Source organism: Balaenoptera musculus, chromosome X, assembly GCF_009873245.2.
Source record: "Balaenoptera musculus isolate JJ_BM4_2016_0621 chromosome X, mBalMus1.pri.v3, whole genome shotgun sequence".
NCBI lineage: Eukaryota > Metazoa > Chordata > Mammalia > Artiodactyla > Balaenopteridae > Balaenoptera > Balaenoptera musculus.
This window is the reverse complement of record NC_045806.1, coordinates 14,127,485-14,143,187: the sequence shown is the minus strand read 5'-3', so window position 1 is coordinate 14,143,187 and position 15,703 is coordinate 14,127,485. Positions and strand designations below refer to the sequence as shown.

General features: G+C 46.5%; 2 protein-coding genes across 2 annotated transcripts in view; one reads left to right on the top strand and one right to left on the bottom strand.

The window, feature by feature from the left end:
• The window catches only part of NHS (NHS actin remodeling regulator), a 344,790-nt gene that overhangs the window by 111,538 nt on the left and 217,549 nt on the right, over positions 1-15,703 (bottom strand). The gene's annotated exons all lie outside the window — the stretch shown is intronic.
• Positions 2-15,703, top strand: part of LOC118888899 (tripartite motif-containing protein 44-like) — a 231,711-nt gene continuing 216,009 nt past the window's right edge. The window contains exons 1-4 of the mRNA XM_036840429.1: positions 2-1,236; positions 8,577-8,725; positions 8,967-9,032; positions 9,158-9,227. Coding sequence (XP_036696324.1) covers positions 213-1,236; positions 8,577-8,725; positions 8,967-9,032; positions 9,158-9,227 — 1,309 coding nt within the window. The 5' untranslated portion in view covers positions 2-212. The remainder of the gene's footprint in view (positions 1,237-8,576; positions 8,726-8,966; positions 9,033-9,157; positions 9,228-15,703) is intronic.

Sequence of the window (15,703 nt, the reverse complement as noted above, 5' to 3'; positions counted from 1 at the left end):
CCGCCAGGCTGCCGAGCCGGCGGGGAGGCCCTGTGCTCCTCGGCTGGGCGCGTGCTGCTGGAAACAGGCGGCAGCGGCGCCGAGGCTGCGGGACACGGCGCGGCCGGTCTGCGGGACGGGCCCCGGGTGGAGAGGAGGACGCGAGGAGGCCGCGCCGAGGCCAGGCGGCGAGCTCTGAAGCTCGGAGACCCGGGCCGCGGCACAGCTCCCACATGGCCTCCGGAGGGGGCGCGGCCTTCGAGGAGCTGCCGCACGACGGCACGGGTGATGAGTGCGAGCCCGACGAGGCTCCGGGAGCCGAGGAAGTGTGCCGGGAATGCGGCTTCTGCTACTGCTGCCGCCGCCACGCGGAGGCGCACGGGCACAAGTTCCCCCGGCACCACCTGGCCGAGTACGTCCACGGAGCCGCCCAGGCCTGGACCCCGGGAGCCCGGGGGGATGGGGCGGGAGAGGAAGAAGTCGAGGCCCAGGTAGAGAACGAGAAGGCCCTAGAAAGCGAGGCGGGGGAAGAGAGCGAGTCTGAGGAAGACTGTGAGTCCGAAGAAGAGAGTCAGACGGAGGAGGAGAGCGAGGACGAGAGTGATGAAGAGAGTGAGGAAGACAGTGAGGAAGAAATGGAGGATGAGCAAGAGAGTGAAGCAGAGGAAGACAACCAGGAGGAAGGAGAATCGGAGGCCGAGGGAGAAACTGAGGCAGAAAGCGAATTTGACCCAGAAATAGAAATGGAAGCGGAGAGAGTGGCCAAGAGGAAGTGTCCGGACCATGGGCTCGATCTGAGTACCTATTGCCAGGAAGATAAGCAGCTCATCTGCGTCCTGTGCCCAGTCATTGGGGCACACCAGGGCCACCAGCTCTCCACCCTAGACGAAGCCTTCGAAGAACTAAGAAGCAAAGATTCAGGCGGACTGAAGGCGGCTATGATGGAGTTGGTGGAAAGGTTAAAGTTCAAGAGCTCAGACCCTAAAGTAACCCGGGACCAGATGAAGGTGTTTATACAGCAGGAATTTAAGAAAGTTCAAAAAGTGATTGCTGATGAGGAGCAGAAGGCCCTTCATTTAGTGGACATCCAGGAAGCAATGGCCACGGCTCATGTGACTGAGATCCTGGCAGACATCCAGTCCCATATGGATAGATTGATGACTCAGGTGGCCCAAGCCAAGGAACAACTTGATACCTCTAATGAATCAGCTGAGCCAAAGGCAGAGGGCGACGAGGAAGGACCCAGTGGTCATGGAGGTGCTCAGCATTCTACGTGTCAGAAATTTCCCTGATATGACCAGGCTCTGATGCCAAGTGGATTATACACCAGGATCACAGTATTCTGACTTACAGACCAAGCGAGGAAGGCAATAAGACTAGGATGTCAGGCCTTTGATAGTACTTCTCTGTCCCTCAGTTTTCTCATCAGTCATCTAGGGGCCATAGCACCCACTCTGTCTATATTAAGGATCAAATGCGATAACCTACATGAATGATAGTAAGATATGCAAATAAGAAATGTAAATGATGCTCTATACCCTTCAAAAGTATAAGCATTAAACAAGCAAAACAGAAAAAAAAAAAATCTCCCCTTCTTAGTGCCTTTCACAGATTGTGTGGTTTGTTCCCGAACTCAATCAATAAATGTTTCCTAAAAGATCTAAGGAAGGAAAGAAATGCCATGAGTTAGAATGCATGGTTCCCATTGGTCAAAGGACTGGCTGCACTCAAATTACCAAGGATCCACTTAGGAAAACTACAGTATCTCAGGCGCCACCCTAGACGCACTGAATCAGAATCTCTGGGTGTAGGGCCTAGGAATCTGTATTTTTACAGCTACCCTGGGGATTCTGATGTGTAGTCAGGTTTGGAACTGTTCTGAAATACCCCCCCTCCCCCCAACTCTCTCTTAGGTTGGGTTACTTAGAAGCGAAGTCTACGATGGGGATTCTTATTCAAATGAAGTATGGAGGGGGTACTCTCAGTGGAGGGGGCACAGGGAAGCAGGATGCAGCTGGAGGGTGGGCACGGGACTCGGCAAGGATGTGGCCTCAGCTGGAGATCTGGTTCAGCCTGATCCCGCAGGGAGCTCTGGAACACAGGTTACACCATTTGGCAGACAGCAATTCTCTGGGGAAGGCAGCTGTAGCCTTCAACGGCCAACACTCCCAGCAGCTGGAGGAGGAGGGCGCCGGCTGATAAAGGAGATACAGGCAGGGCACCAACAGCATCCACTCCCAACTCCAACCTGCTAGACTGCAGTGGAGTTGGCCTCAGTACTTTTGTGGCTTTGCTCTTCATGGAAGCCCTCACGTCTACACTCCCCTTGCTGACTTGGCCTGAGTTTACCTTTTACACAAGGGTCTTGGAGAAAAGTTTAACCTGTAGGGAGGTTTTCAGAATCCGATATGGTCCTTTCAAGGATCAGAGCGTCTGAGTGGGCATACCAATTACCAGTGCATCTGCTGGGGTTATCATTTGCTTGCTAAGTTGCGCCAGGAGCTGGCCCAAAGTCAATGTCCCAGAGTCCTTCTCATGAGTTCCAGCCATATTCACTCATATGCTCCCGAACAAGCCACTCAGGGACTCCAGCCACCTGGTGGTCCATCCCCTCTCTCTCCTCCCCTGACAAATCAAGATGCAGGCTACGGAGCTTCCTTTGGCTTGTTCTCAATGACTCCTAAATAGGTCAAATCACTTTGGAGACTGGCCAAAAGCTAATTTTGTATTCACCACTGACCTGTTTCTTTCCTCTGGCACTTCAGGAAAAAGTTGGGTGAACGCCTTTTCTCCTTGTTTAACTCCCCATCCCCTGGAGCGAAATTTGCTGCCCAGGCCACCGTGATTTATTCAGAGCTACTGCTACCTGGTCAGTGGATTGCTACCCAAGCTTGCTCGCTGCCCATCTGCTAGGTTCTTGTACATATGTGCACATGTGTGGAAAGTTAAAGGCCCAGTAGGCCCCAGTTGGAGCTGCCCGGCCCCAAAGCTGTTCCAGTCCCCACCAGGCTTAATGCCAGGGTCTGTGGAAGGAGTCCTTACCACGTGGTCAAGAAATGGGGAGCATCAATGATAAAGCACACCTCAGTTCCCCATCTCTCAGGTGCTTTTCATCAGGAGATCAGCCAAGTGCAGTGTACGTAGCGCCCCATCCCCCTAAAGAGCCCCACCGCGACTCCGTCTCTGCTCTCATCAAGGAAGCGCCACCATTTTGGTTTCTTATATTGGAGCAGATTTCCAGGAAAGGAAGCAGAGAAGGGAGTGAAGAGTGAGGAGTGCTTAAAAAAAAAAAAAAAAAGAGAGAGAATAATATGTTTTCCTTTTGTGGTTCATTCAAATCCAAGTGGAAGCTCAACACTTCCAACCAAAGTCTGGAGCTAGGAAAATGAAAAACCGAGGCCTGGCTCGACTGTCTCTCCAGAAGCTGCTCTGTGGCAATGCCTTTATTTAATTGTAAGATGTCAATCTCCCTCTTGGTCTCATCCCAGATTTCATCATTTGTTTTGTTTTGAGACATTTAGTTGTTTTTCCTTTCCTTCATAAACTGAGAACTCTGTGCAGCTGAATCTGCGTGGCAATCTGGCCCTACCAGAAGAACGGAAGTCGTGATTCCTAATAGGGCTCTCCTCGCTCTGCCCACTAAATCGGAAGCCACCCTGTCAAGTTTCCTCATGGTAATAATATAATGATGATAAAATGAATATTCTATTCATTCAGCAGATATTTATTGAGCACCTACTAGGTGTCAAGCATTATTTTAAATGCTTTGTAGGTGCTATTGCAGTTAATTCTCACAACTATTCTATGAGCACAGACTCACCATCTCCCATCACTCACATCCCAAACCCAAGTTAATAATGAGGCAAGAGCAGGGTTGAGATCCCAGCTACCAACAGGAAATACCTGTCACTTGCTTTGCTGAGTGTTTCAGGAGGAACATTTATGTGCAGATGGAGCTGTGTGTGTGTGTGTGTACGTCCACGGGTGTGTGCATGCATGGGTGGCGACATACACACTCCTATGTAAAGCTCTCCCTTGAGCCTGGATAAGGGTTTCCCATTCATAATAAAGTTGAAAACAAGACCCTAACCTCTTCACCTTGCATGGCTCCCCACTGCTGTTTCCACAAAGCCACTAACATACCCCTCTGGCAAGGCTGGGAACCCTTACCCTGGGCCTGAGCTGCCCCTCAGTACCAGAACCTTCTACTTGGCAGGGTCTCCACTGGACAAGAACAATTATCAAGTACCTGGATCTCCACAAGGAGTCCAGGATAAATTCATACAAATGCAAATGTTTTGGGAGAAGAGGCCAGAGTCTGTTGAGTCACAAGTAGGGCCCCCAAGTTTCCATTTTGGGTCTCTCTACCTTTCACGCTGGCACTCCCTCCTCCTCTCTCCGACCCCCTCGCCTTACAGAATCAAAACTAACCATTCCTTACTTTGATCCTTCCCAGCTCCAGAGTGAAAACACCTCATAATGGTTTAAGCGTTAGTCTTTCCTACTGAATTTGCATTTTAATAGCAATTACAGGCCTAATGCTGAAAGGATAAACCTGAAAAGTCAGCAGGTGGAAGAGAATTTGGGCACGGAAGCGGAGGAGAAACCATTGGGCTGTCTATAGTTCTAGAACTGGCTAACGCTTCACTTAAGATTTCTTGAGGATCTGAGCAAAAGCAAAACTACCCAGGAAGGGGGAAGAACACTAAAATGGTCTTAAAAGCAAGATCATTCAGGGCCAGAGAGAGCATTAGACAATCTCCAAGCTCCCTAATAGTTCTAACATTCTGATTTAACTTTTTTCTTTTCATCTTTTTATGACTCTGGCTCCTTAGTGTAAGTGCTGAAGAAAAGACTTGGCTTCCCCAAATCCAAATGTATTCAAGATGGCGGCACAATTGTTGTCTTAGGTAATTCTTGGCCCTAACAGTTGAGTGTATGAATTGAAAGGCATTTTGTGGACCTGAAGACAGGAAAGTTAGGGCACCCAGTTCCATAAGGAGCCAGTGTCCTTTAGTGTGAAATCACTTCAACCAGAATGGTGCTAGCCTTCACTGAGCTCCTGATGGATGTCAATTAAGTTGATTTAGTTTGGCTACCTCAGGTAAGTAAATTCCAGAAGCTTTCCAGTTCCTTTTAGATTTATTAGAAATGACATCATGCACTCAGATTCAGGATTCTTGAGTGAGTCCAACACTAGGAGAATGGATATGATGGAATGATAAAACTGGCTAAAAGCTTAAGCAGTCAACGTGGGGAAGGAAGAACATGTGAAAGAGAGAAAAGTCATTTTTCTCATTTGCTCACCCAATGACAAGAATCCAACACCTGACCAGCCACAAAACTTGCAGTAACGGGACCAAATAGTTAGACTTGGAATTCTAGTCTTTTTCATTTGGGGAGTACAAGTAAGAGATTCCCCCAGTGTGTCAAAGCGGGTAGCTTTTCATTCTCCTGAATTTGAAATGGTTTGGAGAACAAAGTCTTGACTTTCTTTGGCTCTCTCCTTTGAGCCTTGTTAAATTACTTTTGCTGCCTTTGAGTTATAAGATGCTAACCTCAGTGCTGCATCTTTACCCTGAGTCCGTCTGGCCTGGAATTTCATTCCACTGCTTTCTTTTACCTTTTGGAAAGCACACCAATGCATGAAGACAGGAAGACCAAGGGCAAGCAAACCTGCCCTAACTTTCTGACACTGATGTGGAGTTCATCACTGAGAACTTAGCAAACTCTCCAAGGCTTGGTCCCAACAAGCACATGAGCCTAAGGCCTTCATGGTGGCATGCCATTTAAGCTTCTGCCATGTCCAATCAGAGAGAGATCCATCCCAGGGCTGGCCGTGGCCAGCAGTATATGTCACAGCTGCATCGGTAACAATGTGAGATTATTCTACGCACGTGAAAACATCAAATAAGAAGGTCCTGGAAGCCAAGCCAAAAGGGAATCTGCCACTGCTAGCTGTGGCTGCAGGGCGCTTCTCCCAATCCCAGTTGTCTGTCAAACATCCTAACCAGCCTACGAAGAAACCCACTGTGGTGCCAGCTTTCTAGAAAAATAATGAGAATGATTAACCTTTCCTAACCAGGCTTCTAAGCACTGAAGGACCACAGGATGGGATGGATAAGGAAATCAGAGGAAAAGTTGAGATCTGCTCTGCCCAATATGACAGACACTAGCTATATCTGGCTATTGAGCACTTGAAATGTGGCTAGTGTGAATGAAGAACTGAATTTTTTTTAAATTTATTTTATTATTTTTATTTTACTTATTTATTTTGGCTGCGTTGGGTCTTTGTTGCCACACGTGGGCTTTTCTCTGGTTGCAGTGAGCACGGGCTACTCTTTGTTGCGGTGCGCGGGCTTCTCATTGTGGTGGCTTCTCTTGTTGCGGAGCACGGGGTCTAGGCGCCCAGGCTTCAGTAGTTGTGGCATGCGGGCTCAGTAGTTGTGGCTCACAGGCTTAGTTGCTCTGCGGCATGTGGGATCTTCCCGGACCAGGGCTCGAACCCATGTCCCCTGCATTGGCAGGCAGATTCTTAATCACTGAACCACCAGGGAATCCCCTGAATTTTTTCTTTCATTTAATTTTAACTTGAATACTCACACTCCAATTGTTGGAAGAACTTGAATATGAACCTACTTTTTCAATTTTTGTGGAACTTCATGAAATCTAAATACAGATCAAGTATTTTGGATGCAAATTTAGCATCTAAATTGAGATGTGCTATACATGAAAATACACACTGGATTCTGAAGACTTAATACGAAAAAAGGGTGTAAAAATATGTCATCAATGTTTTGTATCAATTTTATGATCTGATTTTCATATGATGTTTTGTTGATTTTGTATGCTGAAATGATACTATTTTATAATTATTGGGTCAAATAAGATACATCATTAAAATTAGTTTCACTTGTTTCTTTTGCACTTTTTTAGGTGGCTACTAACATTTTTAAATTATGTAAATGCCGAATTGTATTTCTAATGGTCACTGCTGACTTTGAATGAACAAAATCAAAACATTCCAAATCACTGCTTGTAAAAGTATGGATTATAAGAAGAAAATATGAGTTTTTAATCAGCTAAAGTGAATTAACTCATGGTGGTTTGGAGTAAGTTAGCAAAACCCCTCAGTGAATGGGCCAACTCGGGGGCGCCGGTTCACTAGAGGTTTCCATGCTAAAGCCAGGCTGGCTGGGGTGTTCTAGAACAGTAGTCCTCCAGTCTTGGTCAGGGGACCCCTGGGGGTCTCTGAAACCCTTTCAGGGAATCTGTAAAGTCAAAACTATGATCATAATGATACGAAGACATTCCTTGCCTTTTCTGCTCTCATGCTCTCCTGGGTGACATATGATACCATACCAGCTGGAATGCAGAAGCAGATATGAGAATCCGGCAGTCTTCTACTAAGCCAGGCTTCTATGCAAGATATTTGCAAAAAAAAGGTAAAAGAATGTCACTCTTCTCTCTTACATTCGTCTTGGAAAATATAATTTTTTTTCTTCAAAATATTTTATTTATAAACATGTAATATATATAATGTAGAACATGTACTTATTATTGTTAATTTTGAAATAAACTACCAAGTAAATCTTCTTTACTTCTCAGTTTTAATTCCTAATAAATAAATAAAGATTGATATTAACTCATAAGAGCTAAAGCTCTTTGGGGTCCTCAATAATTTTTTTAAAAATTTATTTATTTATTTATTTATTTATTCATGGCTGTGTTGGGTCTTCGTTTCTGTGCGAGGGCTTTCTCTAGTTGCGGCGAGCGGGGGCCACTCTTCATCGCGGTGCACGGGCCTCTCACTGTCGCGGCCTCTCTTGTTGAGGAGCACAGGCTCCAGACGCGCAGGCTCAGTAGTTGTGGCTCACGGGCCTAGTTGCTCCGCGGCATGTGGGATCTTCCCAGACCAGGGCTCGAACCCGTGTCCCCTGCATCGGCAGGCAGATTCTCAACCACTGTGCCACCAGGGAAGCCCCTCAATAATTTTTAAGAGTGTAGAGGCGGGACTTCACTGGCGGTCCAGTGGCTAAGACTCCACGCTCCCAATGCCGGGGGCCCGGGTTCGATCCCTGGTCAGGGAACTAGATCCCGCATGTTGCAACTAAAGATCCCACATGCTGCAACTAAGACCTGGCGTGGCCAAATAAATAAATAAAAATAAATTTAAAAAATATATATATAATTTGCAAATATTAAAAAAAAAAAAGTGTAGAGGCATCCTGAGATCCAAAACTTGGAGAACTGCTATTCTAGAAGGACTTGGTAGCACGTACTGCTGACGGCCCATCCCATAGCTCGTCGCCCGCCTTGGAGTCCTCCTGCAGTTGCTGTGAACACTTTCCCACTCAAACACCTGGGTGCGTGCCCAGGAGGACGAGGAGAGCGTGAACACTGCTGAGGGGCCACTTCCGCCTCATGGGGACTCCCTTCTTCCTTCCTGGAGAGCCAACAACACTTGGCGGGGGCCGTACAAGAGAGGTTCCCCTCTGCCCCGGCGCCGGGACTCACGTGGAGCGCTCCCAGTCACCTGGCCTCTGGCCCCAAGTCTGCCACCCGCTAGACCTCTCAGACCTTCCCTGAATCCGCAGCCAGCAGGACCACGACACCCATCGTATCCTACATCTGCCCGGATCCTTGTGGCTGGGCCACCACGGCCGCTCAGTGGCATCTCTGCTTCTGCCCTGTTCACACCCTGTACCCCAAAAGCCTGGAGACGATGCCCGGGCGGGGACAGATGGTGCCTCAAGCCTGTGCACGGTCACACCGTGAAGTGACATGACAGCTGCCCGAGTTCCACAACAAGATTCCATTCGGCAGTCCTGACTCTGGTCTGGGCTGGAGGAGGGAACGTTGCTTCGGGATGACCACAGACACAGTTGGGAGACTGTCTTCATCACAGACAGACCCATTTTCTCTCTTCAGCTGCTGAGCAATGTTTGCCCAGACGCCAGGGCTCATGAGCATTCGTGGGCCTTTAGGGAGCCCTCGACTGCGGATGCATCACTGTGCGCTGGAATCTGCGTGCCGGCGGCTTCAAAGCCAAGGTATGTTTTCTCCTCGTATTCCCGGGACTTTGAAACCTCTCCTGCCCTCAGTAAATGAAATTTGGGAAGCGGATGGAAGGGTGGAATGAGGCCCATGGACTGGGGCCTCCTCACGCCTTCACCAGAGCCTGCGGAATTCAGATGTGCTCAGTCAGACGGCCAAGGTTGGAAACCGAAACAAAGCGGGAGGCTTGGGTGTGTTTTTAATTGAAGCTGAACTGCTGCAGCCCACCCAGCCTCCGCGGGGCCTCACACAAAAGAACAAAAGCTATTCTCTCTCAGGTATTGATGGTTATTATCCCAGCTCCGACCGCCAGTTCTGGAAGAGGCGACTCGCTTCACCCGGAGGGCCGAGACAACTTAGAATCCGAAAACGTTACAGCTCAGAGTATTGTTCAATCCAATCCCCTCATTTTAGGGATGAGGAAAAGGAGCCTGGATCACACAGCTAGAGGACGGCAGCGCTCGGACCTAAACCCTGGCCGCAGCCAGACTCCAGCGGCGCCTGACTCACCCGTGGGGTTCAGGGCGTGAGCCATCCTTCGGGGCTCGCTCCTTAGAGCTGCCGCAGAGGGATGAAGCAAGCAGCAAGGCCACGTGACGGGAAGGGGGCGGTCCCTGCGGAGAAAAGCCACTGGCCAGAAGCAGCGTGGAGACCAGAAGAAGCCAAGATGGGGGCCGACCAGAATCTCATACCAAGCGAAGTAAGTCAGAGAAAGACAAATACCGTATGATATCACTTGTATGTGGAATCTAAAATATGACACAAATGAACTTACTTACAAAACAGAAATATACTCACAGACATAGAAGACAAACTTATGGTTACCAAAGGGGAAGCGGGGGGGAGGGATAAATTAGGAATTTGGGATTAACAGATACACACCAATATATATGACATATAAACAACAGGACCTACTGTATAGCACAGGGAACTATATTCAATATCCTGTAATAACTTATAATGGAAAAGAATCTGGAAAAGAATATATATATATAGATATATATCTATATATATTATATCTATATATATAGATATATATATCTATATATAGATATTATATCTATATATAAGATATATATATCTATATATATATATTATATCTATATATAAGACATATAGATATACATCTGAATCACTTTGCTGTACACCTGAAGCACTGTAAGTCAACTATACTTCAATTAAAAAAAAAAGATGGGGGCAGACTAGCTTGGAGAGGCAGAAATGACTCTTCAGCATCTTGAAAAGGAGATGGGCGAGGAAGGCAAAAAAAAAAAAAGTCAGATGTCACCTAAAATCAAGTGGCTAGGGTTCAGAATCTGACCTCGAACTTCCTTTCCTTGTGTCCCTCCTCTTCGTTAACTTAACATCTGATTGCTTACTCAGAACGCGCTCCCCTTCTCTTGGCCTAGCCACACGTTCAGTTGTCTCCTGAATATTCCCTGCCGGCAAGGCTACGGGTACCTCAGATTCGCCATGTTCAGGACCCCTCAGTCTCCCGTGCACAGCCTTTCCTCCCCAGGGTTTCCTGTCTCAGAGGAGAGCTCCCCCGTGTCTACATCCACTGCCCAAGCCAGACACCTGCGAACGCCTCAGTCCCCACATCCTATCTATTTCCGGGCGCCATGAATTCCATCTCCCAGGGAGCTCTGAAACTGGCTTCTGCCTTTCACAACTTCTGACCCTCCCGCTACTCAGGCCTCCACCGGGGGCTTGGGGTGCGGCAGTTCTTCCATAGAACGGCCGATGTGATGTTCTTCCTGAAACACACAGCTCATCTCTCTCCTCCGCTTACAGTCTTTCTCATGGCCCCCACTGCCTCACAGGCTCAAATCCAGACTCTGGAAACAGCAAACAAGGCTCTCCGTAAATGGCCCTCTGCCTCTTTCTCTTGCCATCATTCCCTTTCCACTCCCACCCCCCTCCTTCCACACCAAACACACTCTCTGCTCCTACCACTCAAGTCGTTTTCCTAGTCCTTGACAAGCTAGTCTCTACCCTCAGGGCCAGATAACAACCTTAGCATGTCCCTTTGCCTAGAATGTTCTCTTCCCTATATGGCTGGCTCTTTCCTGTCATGCAGGCTTCAGCTTACATGTCATGGGAATACCTGTTCCCCAGAGGCCTTTCTGACCACTGATGGAATCTTCCTAAACTGGGCATTTTCAATAATGTTGACCTCTTTGGATTTTTTTCACAGAACATTATCTCCACCTGACATTTTCTTGTGTGTTTATTGTTGGTCTGTCCCCCACTTGACTGGAACCTCCTGGAACACTGGGCCATTCTTTTGTCTTGTGCGCCACTGTGTCCCGGCACCTGGAAGCAGGCTCTGCCCTGGAAGAAGCTCAATAAATGCTTGGCAAACGAATGCATGAAAGTGTAAAACATCAAGATCTGTCCTGGGCTTTAAACAAGGTGACTTGGCTCTAACTGCTACTTGTATGTTTGTTCGCAAATGTATTCACTAAGCGACTTGGGCCATCAATTAACCGAGCTCCAGCTCTCAAAAACTCATGGTGGCTGAGAAAAATGAAACCTGAAAATAGATCCTGCTCTTGTTTCTAATACAGTAGCGATTTGTGTTTCGACTGTGGATTAAGCTGAAGTCAGTTTACCTCCTTAAGTTTCCTGTTTTTAACAAGGAAAAAGTCTATCCAGCCTGTCTCACTTAAGTGGCTTGAGGACCAGCTCAGGACGATCCTAAGGCTATCGCTCGTCCCTGACAAGGAGAATCACATCGTCATTCATTGCCTTCATCACTCAGTCAACAGCACGTATGTGCCAGGCATTGGACAGAATGCGGGGGGGACAACAGTGAGGCAAGTTGAAACAGCCTCTGCCATTTCATGTGGTCTACAGGGGGAAGAGAGGCAAGCTCAAGAGCGAGACATTACCAGCCAGTGAGGTAAGAGTCTGATGAAGGCACATGGGCGGTGGCAAGACCACAGAGTGGGAAGCATGGGAGGCAAGCAACCCAGACATGGCTGGGGGTTAGGAAAGTCTTTTCAGAGAAAAAAAAAATTGAAGCTAAAACCTGAAGTCCTTCGTAATTCATATGGATTTCTGCACCCTCCCCACCCTCCTCTGGGGAAGCTGCTTACTGAAATGATCAGTTTCCACTACATGAAACTGTCCATGGTTGCATCTGCCCCAAATAAAAGGTTGACTCAAACCGGAAAATCACAGTAACCATGTGGCTTAATTGGACATGGTGATCAAAGAGCCACATGGCTCATTGGTTACGCATTTTCACAACCTACTGTTCCACACCAGCAACATGCTCTGCCTGTTCCATGCCCCCTTGAAAGCTGTGGAACGTGTATAAAGAGAGTATTGATTCTCTGCTACAACTATGAGAATATTAGTTAGGGTAGGCTAACTTGTGTCACAAACCCCCGAATCTCACTGGCTTTATACAACAAAATTCAATTTCTTGCTTATGTCACACTCGAGACAGTTCAGCTGAGATGTTCTGCTCCATGCAGTCATTCAGGGAACCAGACTCCAGTACTGTGGTCCCACCATCCCCCAGGGGCCTGGGGTCCTCCACCAGATTCTCTGTACCTAGGTAACGGGCAAAGGAAGAGAGAGTGTGTGGAGGATGGAAAGGAAAGATTTTAAGGCCAGGGCTGAAAGAGGATTCGATTACTTCTGCTCACATCCCACTGGTCATAACTCAGTCACAGGGGTCCATCTAACTACAAGGAATGCTGGGAAATGTAGTCTATCTGTGTGTCTAGGAAGAAAGGAAAATGGGGTTGGGTGAACACCTAGCATTGTCTCTGCCACAGGGACACTTAACAGTGAGAAAAAGTACAGAATGGGTCAATGCAGTGAAAATAGAGCGGTGGTATTGTGTAAACCAAACCATTAACCACTGACCACAAAGAATTAAACCATGAGTGACTGCTTTTTCCAGTTGGTGAGTTAATCCTGCTTACTCAAAGCATTTTCTCTTCCAGTTGACAACTGGAAACAAACAGTTATTAATTGATGAAAATAATTTTTTCCATCTAATGCACAGGATGTAACCCTAAAAATATTCACATATATAAAATTAGTAGAAGAAACGAATGCTTGGCCATATTCTCAAGAGCATACCTGACTCTGTATCTAATCACTTTCTCAAGGGATATTTATTAAATATGTCAAGCCAAATTTAAGCCTGCACATTACATGTCTATATTCCAAAGTGAACACATAGAAGGCCATAATTTTTCTCGGCCTGTTGAAAAAACCCAGCACAAATAAACACACTTAAACATACACGGTTCTCTGAAGATATCTATTTGTACTTACAGAAATAAAAGTTTGCAGAGGACCTTGCAATCTTCTGATGAAAGTTGCTCTCTAAGCACAAAGCATTATTTGATGTTGGAACAAAATCATGGAGCAAGGTGAAAGACTGGAGATGCTGGGAAGAAGCCAAGAATTAATGATGCAGATTTGGCTGTAACTGTGCCCAAGAAGTTTTCATATTGGCGGCACCGTGCTAACTTCTAAAGTAATAATGATTAAATATACTGAGGACTTACATATCATCAACTCCTAAACAAAGCCAACACACCATCACAGATCACAAATCCAGACCACCCTCAGGATGGTTACTTGGATATGTAATGAAATAATTGACAAAAGCGATTCCGAGGGCTGTGACTCAAATGTGTCAGCAGATCTGAATGGCTCAAGTTCATGGAGCTTGGTAGCACAGAGGCCTGCACACATTTTTCACATTAAGGAACAGATGGAAGCTGTAATTCCCGCCATAGCTCAAGGATGCCTTGCACCCAACAGCAGCAGATAATAAGCTCATTTGGGGAGAAATTTGCCATTTTCATGCAAGAGCTCAACGAACTGCCGCTGAAGTACTCATCCGACTGTGGACAGCACACTTCCCGGAGGGAAAGAGACGCCGCACCTGTTTCAAAACCCTTAAGGGTCTAGAGTCACTTTAAGTTTCCCCTTAGGCCTCAAATCTCACATCAGAGCCAGCCATGGGGCCATGCCTCACACTCACAGAATTCTGGGGACATCAATTCCTAACCCCGGTTTCCTAGTATAAATAATGCCGAATGCTTTCACGGCTTTACATGAGACACAGCGGCTAGATACTGGGTGAGGTGACACACCTCATTTTCCTTTGTTCCAGAACATTTTTGCTCTCAACTTTTCACGCTTTAAATTGGTCTCTGGGGTACCATTCAATGGGAAACTTGAAGGAAGAGGAAAAGATATATTCGACTATTTTGGACTTGGAAAATATGCTGTTTGGCTGAGAAAGACGTTTTCCACATATTTGATCACTCCAAAGCAGTTCAGCACTGAAACTTCAAATATGTTCTAATCTGATAAAAACCGAGAGTATCGAAAAACATGTCATCCCAGTGCTGCGATGATAAAACATGCAATCGACACGTGCTGTCAGACGCTGGTGTAGACCTCGACTGCACAAGGAAGCACAGATCAGTGTGGTTGTGTGGGCCAGCTGCTGTGTAGACACAGACCCCAATCCTCAATCCAGCCTGGCCAACAAGCCTGGGAATTACACGGGTCATTTCATCCCCGGATTTTCAAGTGCTTCATCAGCAGAATCCTATTACCTTTCAGGGCAGCCCCAGGAAGCCAGCAGGCAGCAGGCCCCAGTTTCATGAAGAACTTGGGGGCAAGGCTGGCTAATTGGAGTTCTTTAATAGCTCTCTCCCTCACATTTTTCTTTTTTTTAAATTAAGTTGTAGGAGAAGAGGAATGAGCTAAATGATACTCAGCAATCTTTGTACCCGAGGGCTGCGAGTCTCAAAATGGTAGCCATTAGCCACATTTGGCTATTGAGCATTTGAAATGAGACAAGTGCAACTGAGGAATGGAATTTTAAATTTCTATTTAATTTTAATTAGTTTAATTAGTTTAAATTTAAAAGCTGCTGTTAAGTTCACTTACTGGAAAAATTTTAAACACATTTCAAAGAACGTGGATATGCGAGTCTACTTTTTCAACTGTAAATTTTATGAAATCTAAACACAGATCAAGTATATTCTGATGAACATTTAGCATGTGCATGAAGATGTGTCGTAAGTATATAATGCACATGGCGTTTGAAGATTCAGGACCAAAAAATGTGAAACATCTCATTAATAATTTTTAAATAATTGTTGCATTCTGAAACAGTAATAGATTTGATGTATTGGGCTAACTAAAATATATTATTAAAATTAATATCACTCCTTTTTGCTTTTCAAGTTTGAGTAGTAGAAAATTTTAAATTACATCTATGGGGACTTCCCTGGTGGCGCAGTGGATAAGACTCCGCGCTCCCAATGCAGGGGACACGCGTTCGACCCCTGGTCAGGTAACTAGATCCCACATGCATGCCGCAACTCAGGAGCCCACGCACCGCAACTAAGGAGCTGGCGAGCCGCAACTAAGACCCGGCACAACCAAATAAATAAATAAATAAATAAATATTGTTAAAACATCACATCTATGGTTCACATCGTATTTCTATGGGACGGTGCTACTCAAGAGTAGCAGTGGCTGCTAACCCCTCTTTACCTCCCATGCTGGGCTATCATTCACTCACTCAGTTCATTTATCAAGCTCTCCTTAGGGCCTGGCCACTTGCTAGATGCTATAGCAGGGCCCAGAGACAAATGAGACATCAGCCCCAGGC